Source organism: Emys orbicularis, chromosome 2 (assembly GCF_028017835.1).
Source record: "Emys orbicularis isolate rEmyOrb1 chromosome 2, rEmyOrb1.hap1, whole genome shotgun sequence".
NCBI lineage: Eukaryota > Metazoa > Chordata > Testudines > Emydidae > Emys > Emys orbicularis.
The window spans coordinates 230,022,421-230,047,521 of NC_088684.1; the positions used below are offsets into that span (position 1 = coordinate 230,022,421).

At 41.5% G+C, this 25,101-nt stretch overlaps 1 protein-coding gene across 1 annotated transcript; it reads left to right on the top strand.

Annotated features, from left to right (window-relative positions):
• Window positions 1-346: 346 nt before the first annotated feature.
• On the top strand, window positions 347-23,979 carry DAZL (deleted in azoospermia like). The gene is made up of 10 exons (XM_065399849.1): window positions 347-490; window positions 844-935; window positions 1,902-1,953; window positions 4,369-4,435; window positions 4,865-5,001; window positions 9,080-9,157; window positions 18,784-18,834; window positions 21,738-21,845; window positions 22,798-22,896; window positions 23,926-23,979. The coding sequence occupies exons 1-10, from the start codon at window positions 452-454 to the stop codon at window positions 23,977-23,979; spliced, it is 777 nt and encodes a 258-aa protein (XP_065255921.1). The 5' UTR covers window positions 347-451.
• Window positions 23,980-25,101: the final 1,122 nt, after the last annotated feature.

The window sequence follows — 25,101 nt, forward strand, 5'->3', positions numbered from 1 at the left end:
GCAAAATAGAGAGCTGACTTGCTCCAAAAAGCACTCTCTCTCCCCCCACACTCCCTGTCACAATCCACCCCACCCCCACGTTTTGAAAAGCACGTTGCAGCCACATGAATGCTGGGATAGCTGCCCATAATGCACCGCTCCCAACACAGCTGTAAATGTTGCAAGTGTGGCCACACCACTGCGCTGGCAGCTGTCAGTGTGGACAGACTGCAGCGCTTTTCCCTACTCAGCTGTACGAAGACAGGTTTACCTCTCAGTGCTGTACAGCTGCAAGTGTAGCCAAGGCCTTAGTATCCTAAAATGCAGTGTATAAATGGTTATAATATGTCCTTTATCAAACTTGCAGTCTGCAGCAAATCCAGAGTCCCAATGTGCAAGCATCTCCAGGGAGGATAACACCCAGTTGTCGTCAACAACCAGTCAAGGATATGTTTTACCAGAAGGAAAAATCATGCCGAACACAGTCTTTGTTGGTGGAATTGATATAAGGGTATTTACATGTCTTAACTTTCACATATACTCTGTAGTGATTGGACTGTTCTTTTGGGGAGTGGAGAGCAGAAAACAGACTCTTACTTCTTACAGGAATTGGCTGATCCCATGGCATCTACCAGTTTTATGGTATTGCACTGCTATGTGAGATCTGAGTTCAGTTCCAGTTTTATCCCTTAACTAGGTGAGCAGCACTGAATTGTGCAACAGTGGTGGGTGGGTTTGAAAGTGGCTCCTGCTTCTGTAAACCACTTCAAACAGTTGAACACAAGTTTGCAAAAGGAGTTAAGACTTTCTTGTGGTGGCCAGTGATGTATTTTTTTTTTAAGCTAAACAAATTCTGTTTCTTAGATGGATGAAACAGAAATTAGAAGCTTCTTTGCACGATATGGTACAGTGAAAGAAGTGAAGATAATCACTGATAGAACTGGTGTTTCCAAAGGGTAAGTAGAACATGAATGACTTGTCTTGGGTCATTAAAGCCTTTTCTAACCTAGTAAAGTTGGTAGCCATAAATCACCAGAGAAAGCAGCACCACATGGAGAGTTGGACTAACCCAACCCTACAACACACTATTAAAATGCTTGAGCCCTATCTGTATCACTACTTCCAGAAGTGGTGAATTACAACTAACCAGTTGGCTCGTATAGACTCAGTTTAAGTATAGCTGATCTTGTAAAGAATAATACGGTATGCTTTAGCTGACTTAATAAAGCTTGCTTTTCAGGGGCATATAGGGCATATAACTGCAGAATTGGTGGAAGCAAAGCATCAAACTTGCCTTGTCTGCCAAATGCAGCAAGCTTTTGATGGGATGGGATGAAATTCTTATCTTTTTAGCACAGCTGCTTAAGTTACTGTTCACCCAAAAGAATCATGGATCCACTTCCTAGGCATGAGCTTTTGGAGCAGGAAAGAACTCTTCTGTCAGCTCCTCTATACCTCTTGCCCCAACCTTTCCCCTGCAAGTTGTGATGTACCCCGGATAACTGGAAGTCTTGGTTATTGTTAATGTGCTAGACAGAAGACTAATTTTGATTTAAAACTACAGTGTTGTCCATGCTTAATATCATAAACTCCTGTTGCTCTAAGTCTCACATCAATTGTGTGATAGGACCAAATACTATCCCAGTTTCCCAAATTGGGGAACGAAAGACAGAGCTGAAGTGAATTGCACCAGGTTGCACCCAGTCTGAAATGAGAATCAAATCTCTTAACTGGATGCTAGCTGGCACCTTGTAATAAATACACCTTCGCATTGGTTTTTGGTTCACAGAATCCAATGGAAGGCTATTGACTTGGACTTGACTATCTTTTGGCATACAGTAACCCAATTTATGCTATTGAGTCTTGTTCAAAACAGGCTTGTAGCTTGTGCAATAGTCACACTGAACTTTTTTCCTTTGCAGATATGGATTTGTATCCTTTTTGGACAACGTGGATGTTCAGAAAATAGTGGAAGTAAGTTAATTAGCTATTTGAGGATACTCATATTCATATCTGTATTCTGTAATGAAGAATGCAGTGTGGTGGTTGGTTTGTGGGGGTGATCTGGAAATTGAGCTGTCTAAAGGTTAGCTGAGAATCTGGAATAGATTAAGTGAATAGGAAGAGGCAAAGATTAAGACTGAGTGTTCAAAAACAGCTGATTACAATCTTTCTAAAATCACCCCTGCTCTTGAAGTAGGATTTTTTCCCCCACAACTTATTTAGCCAAAAATAAGACTAATACATTTTTAGTTTTATTGCGTGGAGGTGTCCGTTCAAAGTCCATTCCTTCCACTCCTAGCTGCCATTCAAACACACTTGAGTAGTTAAGGGCAAGATACACTGACTGTTCAAGTTATGTAAAAACTGCACTATTAACTGATAGAAATGACAAAGAATACCACAGAACTGTGGCCTCACGGCTGTGAAAAAAGGCTCTAGCAGTGAGACACTACACTACTAAAAATAGCGGTGTGCTTGAGCAGAGTAGGTTATATACCCTGGGCATTCGGGTGTGTAGGGCACTCTACTCTTCTAAGCTATGCCTCACTGTCCACACTGCTATTTATACCCTGACCCTGCCAGCAAGTAGGAGTCTTGGGGGACAACTACTGCACTGGTGGGGTGTAAAATAAACTTTATTAAGAAAATGCAAAAACAGGGAAAATTTAATAGTGAGGGGTATGGGGTTTGTTAAGGTAGACAATTGGGGAGGGGTTTCTTTTAGTAAATAGGATAGGGGGTTTCAATAGTGGGGTACAGTACAGTGGGGTACAATACAGTTGGTAACCAATTAACACTGAAGTATAAATGTAACCGGTAGCTAACAGTTTCTATGTAAAGGGTGTGTCACAGCAGCATATAACCAACTAACAGTTATGGGTACAATGTGTTAAATAACCAACAACTCTAGGTAAAAATGTGTCACAGTGGTGTAAATGTAAAATGTGAGGGGTGTTAGAGAGAAAAGGGTAACAATGGGGTTTTATGCTAGACTTCAGTAATACAACTGAGGTCTGGCAGCAGTAGGAGCAGGGTGAGCAGGTGGGGGAAGGGATTGAGAGAGAGACAGAGACAGAGAGCAGACAGGCTGCAAGTTTAAACAGTAGAGAGACAATCATACAGAACACAGCAAAATCTTATCTATGATTTAACTTAACCAAGACTACACAAATTAGCAAGTAACAAAACACAATGCAACAATTCTTTAAGCCTAACTTAGAGTACAATGCAAGCAATTTTCTAAACCTAACTTAACCACAACTATGCAAAATGAAATTACAATTTATCTAGACTAAAGGCTAAATCTAACCTAATGGGTGCACCTTATACTAGGGGTAGTTCCAGAGGGCAGAGTGGTGTGTGCCCAGGATACAGCTTCAAAGGGGGGGGGGGGTTAACTAGTGGTGGCTGCAAGCAGGCTTATTTCTAGCAGCAAAGGCGCTGCGGAGCCAGAAGCAGATTACAGATACAGACCAAGGAGTTAGCTTGGGTCTGCCTGCTGGGGAAAGAAAGCCAGCAGCTAGAACAAGGGGAGTGTGCAAGAGGTTTTTCCTTTCCAGTCCCCAAAGCAGCAGCAGGAACAGCAGTTTCAGCATCAGAAGACGCAGAGAGGACTCGATTCGCTTACAATAATCAGGAGATCTCCAGGCACAAATTCGTTGTTCGTGGGAGGGGAGTTTAAAAATGGGGGTACGCTCAAAAACAAACGAGAGCGGGGAGAGGGCCCCCCAAAGACCCCTAGCTGATCAGACCAGGTGGCAAAGCAAGGACCTTCTCTGGGGGTCTGATCAGAAAATGTCTGGTTTTAAGGGCAAACTCAGGCAGTTTCCCGCCAGTAACTTTGATTGGTTCCCCTTAATCCAGGGGAGGAGAGAAGGCAGGGAAAACTACAGGTAGGCACAGGACATGTCTGGGCAAGTTCTGAGTCACAGGTATGACTCATATGCTCAGCTATGTGGCCACTTTAGGTCTTGCATACCTGGGCAGAGCACCCTACACCGAGCCCGGTCCGAACAAAGAAGCTAGACAAAGGAGCGAAAAAACCCCCACCTCCCTGAGCAGAGCAATGGCTCCAGTCAGTCTGCACAAGCCATTTTCATGAGCAGGGCCAGGCTGTGACTTTGGTCAGTTCCATGGCTGGGGGGGGGGGGGGGGCAGCCAGTCAGTCAGTCAGTCAGCACAAACAGAAAGGAAGGGGGAAAAAGGAATCCAACAGGGGGACAGCTGTAACAGACATACCCATGCTAGGTGTGCATGCAGTCTCTGTGCTCTACATGCTGCTGTAAATGTAGGTGTACCTTTAGATTGACTTTCAGATTCAATGACAGGTCAATAACTATTTTAAAGTATAGTAAGGTGGGTTTTTTGGTTTTCTTCCCCCCCTAGTCACAAATAAACTTCCATGGTAAAAAACTGAAACTGGGCCCAGCAATCAGAAAACAACAGAATTTATGTAAGTACATCTAGACTGGAACTTTAACTTGTTTCCTCATGAAAGAATGCTGGCTTGCGTGTAAGATATTTAAGTAGTTTGTTTATCTGTGATACTTACAATCTTGTATTATTAGTATTAAAAGTGTTAAAACTAAACTAAAATCTAAGTAATTACCAGTAAATACTGAGACTTTTTTAAACTCAGTTTTGTCAAAGAAAGCAAACTATGATTAATTTTGTACTATCAAAATGCCCCAGCATGTAAATTGCAAACACTGCTGAACTGATCTATTGTCTTGCACTACTTTTTGTAATTTAAATTTAAAAAAAAAAAATCATGGAAACATACATATCTGAACTCACACAAAACCTTAATTTTGGGCCTAAACTACTGATAAAACTACAAAAAAATGTTTTGGATCATCTTTCCTTTGTCTCTCTAAACTAGGTGCTTACCATGTGCAACCCAGACATCTGGGTTTTAATCCTCCTGTGCCACAGTTTCATAGCGTGTGGAGTAATCAAAACACAGAAACATACATGCCTCCCCCAGCTATGATGAGTCCAGTAACTCAGTATGTTCAGGTAAGATTATTTCTTTATGGTCTGATCTTGGATCATAACTGTGTTCTTCAAAGCACTAGAATGTAACACTTCTGAGAGCCACACTTGCATGGCCTCTGAAATATATGTACAATAGGAACTTTTAATTTTTGACATTCATACCCCTAAAATTAAAATCTAGTTGTAACAATAGTAAATAAACCAAGTGCGGACAGAATTGTCTTCTAAATTGACAGTTCTGCCTGCTTTAGAAGTACCGCCTCAATATGTCTTTCAAATTAGTCTTCTACTTTATAGAATCTTGATATCTGCAGCCAGTTACTAACCCACTATACCACAAAGTACCTCTGTACTGTGGAAGCTTACTTTGTATTTAGGAAAAACAGTGAGGAGTTCTTGTGGCACCTTAGAGACTAACACATTTATTTGGGCATAAGCTTTCATCAGATGAATGAAGTGAAAAATACAGGAGCAGGTATAAATACATGAAAGGATGGGGGTTGCTTTACCAAGTGTGAGGTCAGTCTAACGAGATAAATCAATTAACACAGCATACTAAGGGAGGAAAAATAACTTTTTGAAGTGGTAAGAGAATGGCCCGTTACAGACAGTTGACAAGAAGGTGTGAGTAACAGTAGGGAGAAATTAGTTTGGGGGAAATTAAGTTTAGGTTTTGTAATGACCCAACCACTCCCAGTCTTTATTCAGGCCTAATCTGATGGTATCCAGTTTGCAAATTAATTCCAGTTCTGCAGCTTCATGTTGGAGTCTGTTTTTGAAGGTTTTTTTGTTGAAGAATTGCCACTTTTAGGTCTATTATAGAGTGACTGGAGAGATTGAAGTGTTCTGCTGGTTTTTGAATGTTATGATTCCTAATGTCAGATTTGTGTCCATTCTTTTGCGTAGAGACTGTCCGGTTTGGCCAACGTACATGGCAGAGGGGCATTGCTGGCACATGATGGCATATATCACATTGGTAGATGTGCCCGTGAACGAGCCCCGGATGGTGTGGCTGATGTGGTTAGGTCTTATGATGGTGTCCCTTGAATAGATATGTGGATAGAGTTGGCACCAGGGTTTGTAGCAGGGTTTGGTTCCTGGGTTGGTGTTTTTGTTGTGTCTTGTGTAGTTGCTGGTGAGTACTTGCTTCAGGTTGGGGAGCTGTCTGTAGGCAAGGACTGGCCTGTCTCCCACGGTCTGTGAGAGTGAGGGATCGTCCTTCAGGATAGGTTGTAGATCCTTGATGATGCGGTGGAGAGGTGTTAGTTGGGGGCTGTAGGTGACAGCTAGTGGTGTTCTGTTACTTTATTAGGCCTGTCTTGTAGTGGGTGACTTCTCGGTACCCTTCTGGCTCTGTCAATCTGTTTCTTCACTTCACCAGGTGGGTATTACAGTTTTAAGAACACTTGATAGAGATTCTGTAGGTGTTTGTCTTTGTCTGAGGGATCGGAGCAAATGCGGTTGTATCTCAGAGCTTGGCTGTAGACAATGGATCGTGTGATGTGGTCTGGATGAAAGCTGGAGGCATGTAGGTAAGTATAGTGGTCAGTAGGTTTCCAATGTAGGGTGGTGTTTATGTGAACTATCGCTTATTAGCACTGTAGTGTCTAGGAAGTGGACCTCGTGTGTGGACTGCTCCAGGCTGAGGTTGATGGTAGGGTGAACTTGTTGAAATCTCGGTGGAATTTCTCAAGGGCCTCTTTCCCATGGGTCCAGATGATGAAGATGTCATCAGTGTAGTGCAAGTGGACGAGAGCTGAGTAAGTATTGTATTTAGGGAGATTGATGATGATTTCAAATGAAGCTAAAGCATAAGAACGGTCATATTGGGTCAGACCAAAGGTCCATCTAGCCCAGTATCCTGTCTTCTGACTGTGCCCAATGCCAGGTGCTTCAGAGGGAATGAACAGAACAGGTAAGCATGAAGTGATTCATTCCCTGTTACCCATTCCCAGCTTCTGGCAAAGCAAAAATCTTCAGCCTGGTAATGCTACAGAATGGAGCAAGAAAAGGGAATGGAGGAAGTAACCTAGCTTATAAGAGATCTTGAGTAGTTTAGAGGTTGCTCCCAAAGCACACAATTCTTCACATAACACTTGAGCAGAGAAACTTATTTGAAAGATCTTCTTGATTTCGCTTGAGAGTAAGTTAGAGGACTAGTGTACAGCATCCCTTTTATTAACAAGGTATGGAACAGGAAAGCTGGCTCTGTCAACACTTTCTGCAGGCAAAACAGTTTGTTTGCTTCTGGATTGGTACAGTACCTTTGTGTAAAACACAAATATTGCACTCACTTCTGTAAGACATACCATTATTGTGGGCATGACCAGTATCACCATTTAAGTGATATCTTTATACATCTAATGAGGGGAAATGGAATGCATGCTCATACATATCCATGCAGTAGTTTCCTAAGCTGTCGTCATGCTTTGTTCCCTCCCAACACCACATTGTGCATCCCCTCAAAGCTTTTCTTCTCACCTCCCCCAAACCCCATTGCCTACTAAATATGACCAAATCTAATATTTATGGTAAACAGGCATGCGACCCATGGTGAGTTAAGAAAATAACTTGCTAAAAGTAAAATATTTGGTAAAATTGCTCTAAGTTGGCCCTAAAATTTGAAGGAAGAGAAATTTGGGGGATGGGAATGATTCTAATGCCTCATATGCTGAAATAGTTTAAGTAGACACTGGAAGGGCTTTACCATTTAGCATCAAACAAGAGTTGTAACAAACCAAAAATAAACCCTGTAAAATCTTACCTCAATTTTCCAGTTGCAAGTCCTCATTAAACAACTCTAGACCAGGGGTTCTCAAATCTCATTGCACTGTGACTCCCTTCTGACAACAAAAATTACTTCATGACCCCAGGAGGGGGACTGAAGCCTGAGCCCATCTGAGCCCCAGCCGAAGACCAAGCCCCACTGCCCTGGGCAGTGGGCCTGTAATCTGAGCCCTGCCATCCAGGGCTGAAGCCCTTGGGCTTTGGCCCCAGACAGTGGGGCTATGGCTTTGGCTTCAGCCCCAGCAAGTCTAACGCCAGCCTTGGTGACCCCATTAAAACAGAGTCGCGACCCATTTTGGGCTCCCGACCCACAGTTTGAGAACTGCTGTTCTAGATAAACCGTTAGTTAAAGGAGAGTAGGGGGAGGATTTTAAGAAATCAAATAGTTGAACACTTTGGGGGGGCAGATATTTCATTCTAACTCAACTGCTTGAAACCTTGCATATCCCCTGAGAGAACAATCTACTTCAGACTTCTGTTGATGTTAAACTGTTGGAAGTCAGTTGTTTACTTTGCCTAAACTCAGAATCTGGTTAAAATAAATTCATCGTTAGAAGCAACTACGTCCATTCCTGTTCAAATGCAACTCACAACTAAGGGCTTGTCTATACAAACGTTTAGTGCACAGAAAGCTAGTGCGAGTTAGATTATTTACACGCCAGCTTGCTGCAAACTCAATATTTGTAGAGATAAGCCCTAAGGAAAGTTCTGTTAGTACATGTATGTTAAGTCCCATTGAGGCTCAGTGAGACTGACTTACTCTGTGGCAAGCCAAGGTGTGGGTCTACAGTGGGGATGTCCTGTATAGAAACTGCTCCAATGCAGTGAAAGCCACAGAGTGCAGCTTGGTAGGATATGATAAACCGTGGCCACACAGGATGTTACTGCACAGCAGGTTGGTGTGCTGTAGATTCACACCATGGCTTGCCACTCTGTAGGTAGCTGTGTAGACAAGTCCTTAAGCTCCCTTTTGAAAATATGTCTTAGACACTTAGGATGTGTCCACACTGCGATCAGAGGTATAACTACAGGCTCTCGTACACATACCCGTGCTAGCTGTCATCAAGCTTCTGTGCTAAAAAATAGCATGTAGCTATGACTATGTGGGTTAGCCACCCTGAGTATACCTGACTCCCTGCAGATGTATTTGGGCAGCTAGCCTATGTGGCTACATTGCTATTTTTAGTGTGCTGTCTCAATCAGCTGGTGCTGGTAGGTTTACCAGAGCTGGAAATTATACCCTGGCTGCAGTGTAGATGTACTTTACCTAATCTCTTTAACCTATGAAATGCAAAACTTTTTTTTTTTCCAGGCATACCCTTATGGGTCGCAAGCTGTACTGATACAACAGCAAGTTCCTGTAGGATACCAGCCTGCCTACAACTATCAGGTACATATTTTTTTAAATGGCTTAATTGGTTAAAAAAATTAATCATGAATCAGAATATCTAAACATTCTGATGTCGGATCTCAATTTGTTGGTTCAATGCTTTTTTTCCCCACCAAATCTTTCTCCAGTTGACTTGATAAATTCTTTGTTTTAGGGCTGTTGATTAATCGCAGTTAACTCACGCAACTAACTAAAAATGAATCCCGATTAATTTTTTTAAAACGTGATTAATCACCATTATAATAGCACTGTTAATAAACTAACAATTGAAATGTATTCTATATTTTTGGATGTTTTTCTACATTTTCAAATATATTGATTTCAGTTACAACACAGAATACGAAGTGTACAGTGTTCACTCTATATTTTTTTATTACAAATATTTGCACTGTAAAAATTAATTGAAAAATACTATTTCTTTTGCTTATCACCTCATACAAGTACTATAGTGAAATCTCTGTCGAGAAAGTGCAACTTACAAATCTAGATTTTTTTTTCTTCCTTTTTTCTTTTTGTTACATAACTGCACTCAAACAAAACAATCTAAAACTTTAGAGCAGGGGTCGGCAACCTACGGCACGTGTGCCAAAGGTGGCACGTGAGCTGATTTTTTTGATGGCATGCGGCGGCGGGCTGAGTGGCTCAGTCCACCACCACTCTGGGGTTCCGGCTGCTGCCCTGTTGCCAGGCGGGGTCCCAGCCGCCAGCCCCACTCAGCGCCTGCTGCTGGTCTGGGGAACCCCAGGCTGGCAGCGGGCGCTGAGTGGGGCCGGCGGCTGAGACCCTGGCTGGCAGGAGCCGGCGGCCGAAACCCAAGAGTGGCGGCGGGCTGAGCCGCTCAGCTCGCTGTCGGCCTGGGGTTCCATTCACTCAGCCGGTGGCGGGCTGAGCGGGGACAGCAGCGGGCTGAGTGGCTCAGTCCACTGCCAGTCTGGGGTTCTGGCTGCCGGCCCTGCTCAGCCTCCTGCTGGCCTGGGTGAGCAGAACCCCAGGCTGGTAGCGGGCTGAGGGGGCCAGCGGCCAGGATCCCGGCTGGCAGGAGCTGGCGGACGGAACCCCAGACCGGCAGCGGGCTGAGCAGGGCCTGGGATCCTTGTCTGGGGTTCCAGCCACCAGCCCTGCTTAGCCCGCTGCTGGTCTGGGGTTCCATTCACTCAGCTGGCAGCGGGCTGAGCGGGGTAGTGGGCTGAGCGGGGCCGCTGGCCAGACCCCCAGACCGGCAGCAGGCTGAGCAGCTCAGTCTGCTGCCAGTCTGCGGTCCCGGCCGCTGGCACCACTCAGCCCGCTGCCAGCCTGGGGTTCCATTCACCCAGACAGGCAGCGGGCTGAGCGGGGCCGGCAGCCGGAACCCCAGACTGGCAGCAGGCTGAGTGCTGCTGGCACCCCAGACGGGCAGCGGACTGAGTGGTGCCAGCGGCCGGGACCGCAGACTGGCAGCAGACTGAGCCGCCAACGGCCCGCTCAGCCCGCTGCTGGCTGAGTGAATGGAACCCCAGACTGGTAGAGGGCTGAGCGGAGCTGGTTGCTGGAACCCCAGACAAGGATCCCAGGCAACGATCACACTAAATTGATAAGATCTGCATTTTAATTTTATTTTAAATGAAGCTTCTTAAATATTTTAAAAACCTTATTTACTTTAATTACAACAATAGTTTATTTATATAATATAGACATAGAGAGAGACCTTCTACAAACGTTAAAATGTATTACTGGCACGCGAAACCTTAAATTACAGTGAACTTGGCACACCACTTCTGAAAGGTTGCCGACCCCTACTTTAGAGCCTACAAGTCCACTCAGTCCTTATCTTGTTTGTCTTTGGGATTGGCTGAAAAAGTTATGTTTACATTTACAGGCTGCCCGCTTCTTGTTTACAATGTCACCTGAAAGTGAGAACAGGTGTTTGCAAAGCACTTTTGCAGCTGGTGTTGCAAGGTATTTACGTGCCAGATATGCTAAACGTTCAGATACCCCTTCATGCTTCGGAAACCATTCTAGAGGACATGCTTCCATGCTGATGATGCTCATTTAAAAAATAATGCATTAATTACATTTGTGACTGAACTCAGTGGGGGAGAATTGTATGTCTCCTGCTCTGTTTTACCCACATTCTGCCATATATTTCACGTTATAGCAGTCTCGGATGATGACCCAGCACATGTTGTTCATTTTAAGAACACTTTCTCTGCAGATTTGACAAAACGCAAAGAAGGTACCAATGTGAGATTTCTAAAGATAGCTACAGCATGCAACCCATGGTTTAAGAATCTGAAGTGCCTTCCCATATCTGAGAGGGGTGAGGTGTGGAGCACGCTTTCAGAAGTCTTAAAAGTCTCTGATGTGGAAACTACAGGACCCAAACCACCAAAAATAAAATCAACCTTTTACTGATGGCATCTGATTCAGATGATGAAAATGCGTCAGTCTGCACTGCTTTGGATCATTATTGAGTAGAGTCCATCATCAGCATGGACGCATATCCTTCGGAATAGTGGTTGAAGCATGAAGGGACATATGAATCTTTAGTGCATCTGGCATGTAAATATCTTGTAATGCCGTCTGCAACAGTGCCATGCAAATACCTGTTCTCACTTTCAGGTGACATTTTAAACAAGAAGCGGGCAGCATTATCTCCTGCAAATGTAAACATACTTGTTTGAGCAATTGGCTGAAGAAGTAGGACTGAGTGGACTTGTAGGCTCTGTTTTACGTTGTTTTATTTTTGAGTGCAGTTATTTTTGTACAGAATTCTACATTTGTAAGTTCAACTTCCATGATAATGAGATTGCACTACAGTACTTGTATTGGGTGAATTGAAAAATACTGTTTTGTTTTTTACAGTGTAAATATTTGTAATAAAAATAAATATAAAGTGAGCACTGTACACTTTGTATTCTGTTGTAATTGAAATCAATAGATTTGAAAATGTAGAAAACATCCAAAATATTTAAATAAATAGTATTCTATTAACAGAACGATTAATCATGATTTTTTTTTTTTTAATCGACAGCCCTACTTTGTTTAACAGTAGATGAATACTGGCAACATTCACACATTCTGGGAATTTTCTGCTGGGTTGCATGGCCGTTTAGAAACTGTTTGCCAGTAAACAATAGACAGCTGATCTTGTTGCTAAATATTCTGATGGGAGAGGGCAGGAGTTCTCCAGACCATTATCTGGCTTAACCAGGAGCTCGTCAATTATCTGAAACTCAAGAGTCCTACAAAAAGTGGAAACTAGGTCGAATTACAAAGGATGACTATAAACAACACAAATATGTAGGGACAAAATTAGAAAGTTTAATCTCATTTTGTGCCTAGGCCTAACTAGAGATGTAAAGGGTAACAAGAAAACATTCTTTAAGTACATTAGAAGCAAGAAGACCACCAAGGACAGGGTGGCCCATTACTCAATGGGGGATGGAGGGAGAGGGGAACAATAACAGAAAATGTGGAAATGACAGAAATATTAAATGAATTTTTAGTTTCAATTTTCACCAAAAAGGTTGGTTAGCGACTGGATGTTTAACATAGTGAATGGCAGTAAAAATGAGGTAGGATCAGAGGCTAAAGTAGGGAAAGAACAAGCTAAAAATTACTTAAACAAGTTAGATGTCTTCAAGTCACCAGGGCCTGATGAAATAAATCCTAGAATACTCAAGGAACTGACTGAGGAGATAATTGCTAATTATCTTCAAAAAGTCATGGACAATGGGAGAGATCCCAGAGGAGTGCCACTATATTTGCCCTTTTTCAATCTATAAAAAGGCAATAAGAACAACCCAGGGAATTACAGACCAGTCAACTTAACTTCAGTACCCAGAAAGATAATGGAGCAAATAATTAAGCAATCACTTTGCAAATACCCAGGAGATAAGGTGATAAGTAACAGCATGAATTTGGCAAGAACAAATCGTGTCAAACCAACCTAATAGCTTCCTTTGACAGAGTAAGATGCCTTGTGGATATGGGGGAAGTGGTAGATGTGGTATATCTTGACTTTAGTAAGGTTTTTAATACTGCCTCGCATGACCTTCTCATAAACAAACTAGGGAAATACAGTCTACATGAAGCTAATATAAGGTGGCTGTCTGGAAAACAACTACTCTCTGGGAATAATCAGTGGTTCACAATCAAGCTGGAAGGGCATATCAAGTGGGGTCCCACAAGCATCCGTTCTGGGTCCAGTTCTGTTCAATATCTTAATGATTTAGATAATTACAGAGAGAGTACACTTATAAAGTGCGGATAATACCAAGCTTGAAGGGCTTGCAAATGCTCTGGAGGATAGGATTAAAATTCACAATGATCAGACCACTTAGAAAGGAACAGTCAATTGCACACATACAAAATGGGAAATGACTACCTAGGAAGGAGTACTGTGGAAAGGGATCTGGGGATCATCGTGGATTCCCATCTAAATGAGTCAACAATTTAAAAAAAAAAAAAAAAGCAAACATTATTCTGGGATGTATTAGCCAGGAGTGTTTTAAGCAATAAACGAAAAGTAATTCTTCTGCTCTATTCTGCGCTGATTAGACCTCAACTGGAGTATTGTGTCCAGTTCTGAGCGCTACATTTCAGGAAAGAGGTGGACAAATGGGAGGAAATCCAGACAAGAGCAACAAAAATGTTTAAAGGTCTAGAAAACATGACCTATGAGGGAAGATTGAAAAAAAAAAAAAAAATTGGGTTTGTTTAGTCCAGAGAAGAAGACTGAGGGGTGGGAGGACAGAACAGTTTTCAGGTACATAAAAGTTTGTTAGGAGAAGGAGTTTATTTAAAAAAAAAAAATTCCCTTTAGGATAGGACAAGAAACAATGGGCTTAAATTGCAGCAAAGGTGATTAGGTTGGACATTAGGAAAAGCTTCCTAATTGTCAGGGTCTGTAAGCACTGCAATAAACTGCGTAGGGAGGCTGTGGAATCTATATCATTGCAGATTTTTTAAGAGCAGCTTAGATACACACAGTTGTCAGGGATGGTTTAGATCAGGGGTAGGCAACCTATGGCACGTGTGCCGAAGGTGGCACGCAAGCTGATTTTCAGTGGCACTCACACTGCCCGGGTCCTGGCCACCAGTCCAGGGGGCTCTGCATTTTTATTTAATATTGAATGAAGCTTCTTAAACATTTTAAAAACCTTATTTACTTTACATACAACAATAGTTTAGTTACCGGTATATATTATAGACTTATAGAAAGAGACCTTCTAAAAACGTTAAAATATATTACTGGCACGTGAAACCTTAAATTAGAGTGAATAAATGAAGACTCGGCACACCACTTCTGAAAGGTTGCCGACCCCTGGTTTAGATGATATTTGTTCGGCCATGAGTGCAGGGAATTGGACTAGAAGACCTCTTGGTCCCTTCCCATCCTATGAGTCTATGATGCAAGCAATTTGGTGAGGAAGCTTCAGTAACTGCTTGGGAATAAGTAAACAGTCTGCGCAGCAGTGTGGATAAAAATGGCTTTTTTTATTTTGTTTTTTAAACTGATTTAAATGCATATTTTCTTTATAAAAAAAAAAAGGACCTAAACTTACTGTAATCCTATTTAAATAAAAATATTCAAGCATACATACTTGTTGCTGAAATGTCAGACTACTGAACAGCTAGAAGTCACTGGCTAAGCAACTGGAACCAGTTGTTTGGTTTAGCACTTCAAATAATTCAGATCACTAACTGCCGCTAATTCTTTCTTTGAGCATTTAAAACTGATTTACTAAACAAGATTTGATAAGCTTTTATTATGTATCAGCACATCTAATGTAACTTTAAAAAAAAAAAAAAAGCTGTTTTGTCAATATTTATGAATGCCAGTTACCATACAAATGCGGTTTTACACACTACATGAGTAAAATTAATCATGTAGTACTTAAGAATGTAATAATTTTCTAACACAGAAGGTAAAAATTGAGAATAAGTTTTCCTAAATAAAGGCTGATTCTTAAAGTACAAATTCAAAACAAGATTAAACTGATTGTTTAAATCATGTTCCCTATTTCCTGATTTAAATTGCTTTCATTTAAATAAAATCACCCTGACCTACAGTAAAGAAGTAGGAAGTGCAATGTGGTGGTAAAACTTACTGCATACCTAACCAAAATACGAAGGGCTGAATAGCTGTTCTCCATAAATACCATGACAGATGTTATTCTTGACATGTGTTTGGGTAACACACACTGGGCTACAGGCTTTGTGTAGGCTTGTTTTTGCACATAGAACTGACCTCAAGCACCTCATGAACTTGCCAAACTGGGTGTGGTATTCTAACTTGCCGACTGCATTATTTTAAAAAGTTTGTAGAGTACTTCAGTTGAACTTGGTATAATTTAAACTGATAAAGTGATGCTCTTAAAATCTTCTGCTTGGTGAAGGGATATTAATCTAGTTGTGGGCCTTGCATGCTCTATTCAAGCTAAGCTGTAAATATCTTCACCAAATGCTTTTAAAGGTGACATGCGAAGGGAAAAAAAAAAATGGGTTTGAGCCCTCTTTGCATTCTTCAAATATAAAGAATGCCAAAAAGACAATTGAGAAGCAAGGTGATCAAAATATATATATGTGTGTGTGTATATAATCTTTAAAAATATTTGGAATGTCAAGTCTGGTTTTCCCTGGATTTGCTAAAAGATTGGAGATTTCAAATATGTAGTGTGAGCTTTTTCACCTTTTAACTGAGAGTCAGGGGTATTCTCTTTTTAAGAGACCTTTTCTAAGAGTTTCTCAGCCATTTGAGTTATAGGAAAGTTTTAAAGTCTAATTTAAAAAACACCCTCTATTACTTAGCTTTCTGCTTTAAAATAAATAATACTTCCTGCCAAAGAATGCATCTGATACCAGGAAGTGAGCATCCCCATCCTGAGAGGTCTTGAAGTTCAGCTGTGTCTAAGCCACTGATCTGTGGGTGCAATCAAAGCTATCTACAGGATGGCTAGAATTCTGTGTAAAGGCTCTTAATCTAATCAAGATTATTAGTCAAAACGCTGAATTTAATGGTGCAGGCCCCTATAGCTCTCCTGAGTGCCACAAATTACTTTGATCAAGTTGTCAAAACTGATCAATGATTGGTGGGGCATCCAGCATCACTAGTCACTCAAGCAAAAATTTAGGATTTAATCTTGTTTTGTAAAGCACTCTTGGTAATTTGCCTACCTTGCAGAGCCTTTCTACCATTTCTGAAAGAAAGCGCAATGCAGATCCTGATGCAAGTACCTGCTCAACAATATATTATGTCAGGGGTGGCCAAATTTTCTGAGCCGCATACAACAATCTTCAGAAGTTTTAGAGCCAGCAGGTGCCTGCTGGGGCTTGGGGCTTCAGCCCTGCTCCTGCTGGAGTCCCGAGCCCCAGCAGGTATGCCCTGCAGGGCGGAAGCCCCAAGACTTCCCCCCCACACACACATCCCCTGCCCCGCTGTGCAGAAGCTGCTACCTGCAAGGCAGAGGTCCCAGAGTCTGGGAGGTGGAGAATGGGGGAGGGCAGCAGGGGGAACTCCACACTTTAACTGTAAAAGATACACCTGGGGGCATTCTGTGCCCAAAAAATAAAAATTCTGTGCACAATATTTTAAAATTCTGCAAATTTTATTTGTCAAAGTAAAGCTACCTCATCACACACTTTCAATTATTTTGGTAATTTATTTAAAAATGCCTGTAAGCCAAATATGTCTGTAACAATACAGACACACCCACACTCCCTCTTCCTCTCCTAGGAGTAGAGCGTTAAAGAAACCCCTATGGCACCCCAGTTCCTGTTTCTCTGCCCACTCCTCCCTTCCCAAGCCCAGCTGGGAGGCCACACACTCACAATCTCTTCCCTCCCCCCATCCAGAGGGCAGATGCTGCCCCCCCTCCCCGGCTCAGATATCTGCACCCCTCCCCCCAGAGGCCAGCCACAGGGTCCCCCAGCCCAGATTCCCACACCCCTTCCCCTGCCAGAGTCCAGCTATGGTCCCCCTAGTCCAGCCATTCCCCACCCCCACCCTCCAGAGCCCAGGGATCCAGAGGGAGAAACAGCCTGATGCTTGGTCCCAGGTTTGCATGGAGTTTCCTGCATGCCACTCTCTCCTTCCCTCAGGGCATGCTGGAAACTGCAGCTGCCAGGAGGAACCCTCTAGCATCTTCTCCCTCTCCCCAGCAGTGTCTTCTATCTGTGAACTGGCCCCTAGTGGTGGCTAGCAGCACTTCAGCCCATTTCTGTGGGGGAAAGGAAATGCTGTGCACACAATGTTAATTTTTGCAGTGAGCAGTGGCACAGAATACCCTTAGGAGTAAAAAGAGCCGCATATGGCTCATGAGCCACAGTTTAGCCACCCCTGTATTATGTCAACAGGCAAGGGGGTACCTACAACTCCTTTGTCAAGAAACTGTTAAGCCCTTAACATAGTTCTCATGGACCTTATAGATCTGTCATTTGTTCCCTTATCCAAGGCACTCTACCACTTCACCATTAAAACAGCCTTCCTGATAGCTCTCACCTCAGCCAGAAGTGTTGGTGAAACTCAAGCACTAATGGTATATCCTCCTTAGACGATATTCCAAAGTGTGGTGCTGAGATCATAGCCTAAATTCCTTACAAGGTGCTGTCTGACTTTAATTTAAACCATGCCCTCAATCTCCCAGTTTTCTTCTCCAAACCCTATTCAAATGTAGGGAAGCCAAATTGCACACCCTATCTTCAGAGCCTTTCTTTATTGACTAGCTAGCACAAACCCCTTCAGCTTGCCTAAGAGAGACTCCTGTACAGGAAATCTTCAGAATAGCCTCCTGGAGATCCGTTTCTATTTTTACAAAATATGCCCTACATTTGGCATCTAGGTCAGATGCCAAATTTTGGAGAACAGTTTTGCAATCTGTATTTAGTTAGATATAAATAGAACTCCTCAAACCTCCTCCCCCCACTTGCTTTGGAACCTGCTAGAACTCAGATCCACATGGACAAAGACTGAGAGCAGAGTTCCTTATAGTTAGGCTAAGTTTTTGTCATGCATATTTTTAGTAAAAGTCATGGACAGGTCATGGGAAATAAAGGAAAAATTCATGGACGCTTGTGACCTATCCTGACTTTTACTAAAAATCTGCATGACTGCTGGGGTCCCTCTGCCACCTGTGGCTGGGAGCTCCTGAGGCATCCCCGCTGCCCATGGTGGCTGGGAGCTCCTGGAGGTACCCTGCAATTTCCAGCCACCACTGGTGGTGGGGGGGACCTTGCAGCTGACTGGTGTGGACTGAACTCATGCAGGTCTCTGGAAGTTAAGGACTCTGACTTCCATGACCTCCGTGACAGACTCGCAGCCTTACTTATAGTTACTGTGGTTCAAGATGTCTAGTCTGTGTAGCTCCTTCACCTACCCTCTATCCCTGTGCTTTTGGAGTTCATGTCTGCTGGGATTCTGAATTAGTGAGGGAAGTGAGAAGCAGTAAGGGCTGCACTGTCCTACATATCTTCATGGGGCATGCACAAGGAGACAATGCTGAGGGTCAAAAGGTTTGAATTAGTGTGCATGAGCACCACAATTGTGGTCACTCACACACTTACTTACCTCCAAGAACTGCAGTTATTGTAAGTGTTCTTTGCACAAGACAAGATAAAGGATAATTCTTATTTATTAAATCTTTAAGGTCCCACCACAGTGGCCTCCTGGGGAGCAAAGGAATTATGTTATACCTCCGGTAAGATGATAAAACTTAGTGCATGAAACTTCAACCTTCTTGTCTGAGTGGTGCTCTGCTATCTTAACACTTGTAACCAAAATCAAACTTTTATTGGTGCAAAATTGCTCTGCAAAGAGTAGACCTTTCTGGATTAAATGCTGACAGTGGTACTCATGACTGATATTGCTGATTAAGTCTTGGTTTAGGGTTTTGTACTTGCATGGAAGCTCTCTCTTAAGGAAGAGTTTCTTGGGAGAACAAAAACAAGTTTCATATCTTTTTTTTTTTCCCCTCCATATTCTCCCAATTAAGCCCCTGGGAGAGTTCTAAGGCTCTAAAATAACATAATTTGAACCACTCCTTTTCATGGAAAATTAGAGGGGATAAAATGATAGCCTTAACTTTTTTCTTCAAGACCTGTACAAGGAGGGCTTTACTGCTGCTTATTGATTGTTCCAATTTTTTTGAAAGGCTCTCTGATAATGTATAGTAAAGCAGACGCTTGTAGTATTTCTGAAAGTGTCTACAAATTGCTGAATCTGGTTCCTTCCAAACCCTACTGAAGCAAGATAGACTATAGTATCTCTGCCAAATTGAATGGACTGGCAACAATGATTGGAAGCCATCAGCTCCAACTCCCAAAGAAAGGTAATTTTCCATGGCTTTGCAGAAGTGACAAAACATGTAATTCTTACACTTATTTTCCTTTTAGAGACTTGTAAGAATTTTATTCTACTTGTATAAAACCTAAAACGCCAATCACTGTCCACATTTAATCCAGATGTACTTTGTTTTTTTTTTCCGTTGGAGGGTCTGACATGACTTCCCTTTAGGGATAATTATTTTAGTGCAATGAATAATTTGGCCATGATTTGAAATTGTGCTGCTTGAGTATATGGATAGGATATGTGTACAGTGGAATTAGACACTGGCAGCTGGCCTGTACCAGCTGACTTGAGCTTGTGAGGCTTGGGCTAAGGGGCTGTTTAATTGCAGTTGTAGGTATTGGGGCTTGGGCTGGAGCCTGGCGGTCGGAGGGCTTGGGTCTGAGCTTGAACGTCTACACCACAGTTAAACAGTCTCTTGGCCTGAGTTCCGTGAGCCAAAGTCAGCTTGCATGGGCAAGTTGCAGTGTCTTAATTCCAGTGTAGACCTAGTCTATCTCAAAGTTGCTATACTTCTTGGTTTTTCTTCCTGTGAATGGTATCTCTTCAATGCCATTTCTCGCAGTTCCCCTATAGGATGGGTGGGGGATTGGAAATAATGTTCATCACTTTCCCACTCTGATGTTTTGAGTCCCAGGGATGGACTTCTCTTTCACAAACTATTGCAGGTGTCACCACCCATCCCCATGTTGAACAATTACTCAGCTCAAGTCATAGTTAAGAACAGACTTGTATTGTCCTGTTTTTGAGTGGGTGGGGTAGATCATGTGTACCAAGCTTTCTTGGTAGCATACTGTAACATCTAACATAGAGGGAGGAATCCCTGTGCTCAACACATTCTTTGCAGGGAAAGTCTGTAGATCCATTACAATGTCTTCCATCTACTGGAGCTCACCAGAAGCAGAAGCAGACTCACCACTCACAGCAGTCTGGAAGTGGCCATACACCTGAATTTCCAGCCAGTTTAAAATACATAACATTTAATGTTTAAAGGAATTCATTCTAACAGGCTACTAAACATTCTCCTAAAAAGCAACTTCTTGTTCCATCCCAATTACTGGCTGGCAGACAAATAGTATGCATTAGAGACAGATGCTATAGGGTGAGCTGTCTTTCAGAATAATAGTGCTTATATTGGGTTGAATGGATCAGCAGAATTTCTCTCTAGAAGAAACACAGCTTTTTGAATGAGACATTTTGCTGTTATGTATGTATGTAGTAAGCACCATACACCTTCATTGTATAGTGCTTCATTGTTGCAATGTATTAACTATTTTATAGTTTGGAACAGGAAAAATAAAGCTATTAATTGTAGTAGTCTGACACAGTGTAAACAAGTAGGGAGAACAGACGTTTTTAGGAAGTAAATTTATCACAGATTTGTGTGTAGGGGGTTTCTTAGAGGGGCAGTGGTCACAAGGGTGTTGTGGCCATATGAGTAGTCAGCCAAGCTCCCTTCCTTGATTACAACAGTGTTTCTTGGCTGAAGCTTCAGATACCAGCACGTTTCTTGTAATGCTTAGTTATAACTTAAGAACTCAGTCTAAAGCCATTCAGTAAGTATCTCCCAATTGGGTGTCCATATAGGGTAGGAGATACTGTCGCATCATTTTTGCCTTGATAAGCCATTTGAGCCATGAAGTGATTACTACTTTTGTGCAGTACCTCTAATGGAATGGCATTGTACTCATGAATCTTTCACCAGGAGACTACTGGAAGCTCAGTGGCTCTCAAGGATTTTTGGGCCTCTGTTTATTAGTGCCTTGGATCCCCCAGAACTTCCCACGCCAGATTCTTTCTGATGGCAATCAGATACTATATACCTGTGCTCTCTTCCAGCTCTTGGCCTGGTCTCTGCAGTCTATTGGCTTCAGCTGTGAACACCTTTTCTTCCCTTCCTCTCCACCCAAATTAGATAAAATTCCCTATTAAAATAACCCTTTTTGAGGGGGAGAGCTGGGTCTAACTTCCAGCATTACACCATGAAATGTATCCCGGTGAACCGGTCATTCATTTTATCTGGAAGGAGCAATAGATACTCGTGGGTTGATGTTTTTCAATGTTTGAAAGTGTCAACACTTTAATTTAAAAAAAAAAAAAAAAGTTGCTCTGCCTTAGTGGTAGTTGAGGACCAGGGACCCAGCTGCTGTTCTTCCAAACTGCTCCAATTCAAATTGCAGTAGACCCACATCCATCCACCTTGGAATGGGTAGCATCTATACTTTCATTCCTTAACTGCAATACTTAATTATACAGGCTTATACCCCAGTAAACTACCACTGCAGTGAAGTAGAGCCAGAAGTTATCCAAGCAGAATGTTCTGTTCCAGAGCCTGCACAACCATCTGGAAACAGTCCACAAAAGGCAAGTGTTCACTCTGAAGATGTATATTCTTAAATGTCACCGTATAACCTATTTCTAGGAACTTGTGTAGAAGGGGTGGAAGGAAGATGTAGTAGATAGGGCACAGTCCTGGGATCCTGGGTTCAGTTTCTGCATAGTCTTAGACTTTGAGAGACTTGTCCAAGGTCACAGGCTACCCAGTGCCTCAGTTTCCCCTCAGTAAGGGGTGGTAAATACTTCCTCAGACAGTGTGAGGTTGTTGGGTATTATGATAGACAAATATATAAATCAGCATTAATTCAGCAAGCAACTTTGTTTAGCCATATGGCTTGACTTACAGTGGGAATCACATGAAATAAGGTACAACTTGGTTTTTTCAATTTAACAATTTTAATTTTATTTTGCTTCTGACAATTTGTGGAGACAAAAAACATTGGGGAGTATCACACTTGTCTTTCATGTTGAAGTCTCATAGTTTAGGAAAGGGCATCATGTCCCCTTCTGGTTGTAGATCCTTAACATTTGGGACTTAAATTTAACTTGGTATTCAGTAGACATCACTTGCTCGTATTGCCAATTAGTAATAAATTCTGGCTTGCGATATGGAGATGGAACACTTTTTTGGTCAGTGGCATTTCAGGTGTGGACCAGGTTACTAGAGGAAACAAGTAAACGGAAATCTCTCCTTCAGATAATTCTGTAAAACCCCAGCCTAGTAACTTCCTTTCACAAAGAAAAGAGACGCTTCATATAACTCCGAGGGAAAGAACAAAATTGTTGTTGTGTAATATATTGATACAGTGTGCATATAAACTAGCAAATCTACTATAGCAAATAAGTGCTTGATAAATATTGACACTTGCCAGTAATCCTGAATGTTTACACTTCAGAGTTTAGCATCTGATTTATAGACATGATAGTTAATAAAATCAGTATTGTTGTAGATGCATGTTACTGAAAACATGTATTTCAGAAGTCTGTGGACCGAAGCATACAGACAGTGGTATCCTGTCTGTTTAATCCCGAGAACCGTCTGAGAAACACTCTTGTATCCCAAGAGGACTATTTCAAGGTACGGAGTAAAAGCAAACTTCAAAAATTTGTTATGTCCTTTTTCTTCCACCACTAAATACTATGGTGACAAGTAATTCAAATGCTGATGGACTTGTTCAGTTTTTGCAACTGTAGGCTGCTCTGGACCATATCTGTGTCTGGCTCTGACACTTACTGCGATTGTTTGCTTGCTTTTCTGTAGAGATCTTTGATATAACTATTGCAGTGGTATTTGGAAGGTCTTGAATCTTAATACCAGTACCCAAGACAACCTTTATGGAACCACTGATGGCCTTGACTTGTGGGAATTAGATTTAACAGTGCAGTATCACAAACCTGCACAAAAACTGCTATGCAATTCAAACTGGCAGTATTGGCATTAGCCTTTTCTTCCACATTACATCTTTCCATTACATTTTCCTTCAATGAGAAATAGATTAACCTTGGTCTGTTGGTACTGAACAAGCAGCAGTTTATTCCCTCATCCAGAGAATGACTTGGGTTCTATAAATTATGTTCTTCAGATCTGTCATAACTGTATTCTGACATTCAAAATCAGTAAGAGTTGCTACTGCAGCCCTTCCAGCTGTGAAATGGAGAATGGTGGCTTATTCTTAGACCTCTCAGGTCTAAGGCCTAGTGTTTCCAATCACTCTCAGGGTTGTTTTGTTTTGTGACCTAAAGCAAAACAAAACAAATGTGTGTTTGGGCTAATTACAACTTGTGATCACACTGTTTTTATGTAAACACACCCTGGCATCTTCTGATTAAACTCTCCATTAGGATTTTTTAAGGCTCTTTCTGAATCTTTGAATAGTTTTTCAGTTTCTACTTGTTTTTGCAGAATAGACACTCCTACTCTATTATCTGAACTAAAAAGCTTTATGTAAAATCTGCATTTTTAGAACATGGGATTTTGAAGGAGCAAAATTTAAAATATATTTCTGCTTTATGTAACTTACATTACTTCATTATATTGTAATATCTAGCAATATTGTTACTTTTCAGTGAATTAAAACTATTTTTTTTTCTTTTCCTCCCCTCACAGGAGAAAAGGGTGCATCACTTTAGAAGAAGTAGGGCAGTGCTTAAAAGTGTTTAACCAATGACACTTGAAGACTTAAAGTTCCTGTATTCCATTGATTTGGGGTGTTACTGTTCAGTATAGCAAGATGTGCTGTACAATTATGTAATCTTATGGAAAAAGTTACTTCAAGTTGAAGTTGTTCATATTTGCATGTTATCTGTTCCTAGATTGTTTTGTTTCTAGCATTTTAAGGATATGATAGACTAGAAAGTTCCAGTATTACATTACTTGGGTTTTGTGCATGTCCTTTCATTTGATGCTAGAATATGTTAAAATTTTTTAAGGAATTTGTATGGAAAGATTACTCTTGGTTTAATTTGTAAATGTGTGAATTTTCTTCTGGGGTTTAAGGTACAGTTTGCATGTTGCACTTGTTTTCTCTTAAAACACAGCTTAAATGCCTGACAAGTTTAGCTCGTAATTCAAAAGTTGAACTAGAAATTTGCCCAAAAGGTAGTTTTTAAATTGTGTTCTTAATCAGTGGAACAGAAGACATCAAGTTGTAACGCAATTGAAACCCTTCAAGTCTGTCCCCGGTGTTATATTGCTGGTTCTCTACAAATAATCCAATCAATGGAGATTACGTTTATTAGTTACAGTTTATGCACCTGGAGTCCGAGCAGCACTATCCGTTTGATTGGAAAAAGTAATGAAGAGAATTCTAAAATTCCTAGATCTAATTTAAAGAAAAACCCAAGAACATAACAAGCTACATTAACTACTCAGTGGGTTACACTTTTTTACTGAGCAAATTTTAACAATGCCTGTATCTTAAAATTGTGGGAAAATATTAACATTAAAATAACCTTATGTTATATCACACAAATTGTTAATCAAAGAATTTTGTAAGGAAATATGTTTTATAATAATTATGTAGATTTTAGAGTTTCGTATTTGAAAAACTTAAACAATAAATTTTTAATTTTTTTTTGTTTGAGTTGGCTTCTACTGGAGATGCTAATTACAGTATTGCAGCTGTTGACACAGGTGTTAAATTTTGTCTTTCTAGATGTCACTGTATTCTCCCAGCAACCATTTGGTGCAGTACTTGTGCTACGTTCAACTTTACACTGTTACACAGATTTGTAGTAACTGGATGTTGCTTAGCAAATGTAGCTAAAACCAGCAGCTAAAGAT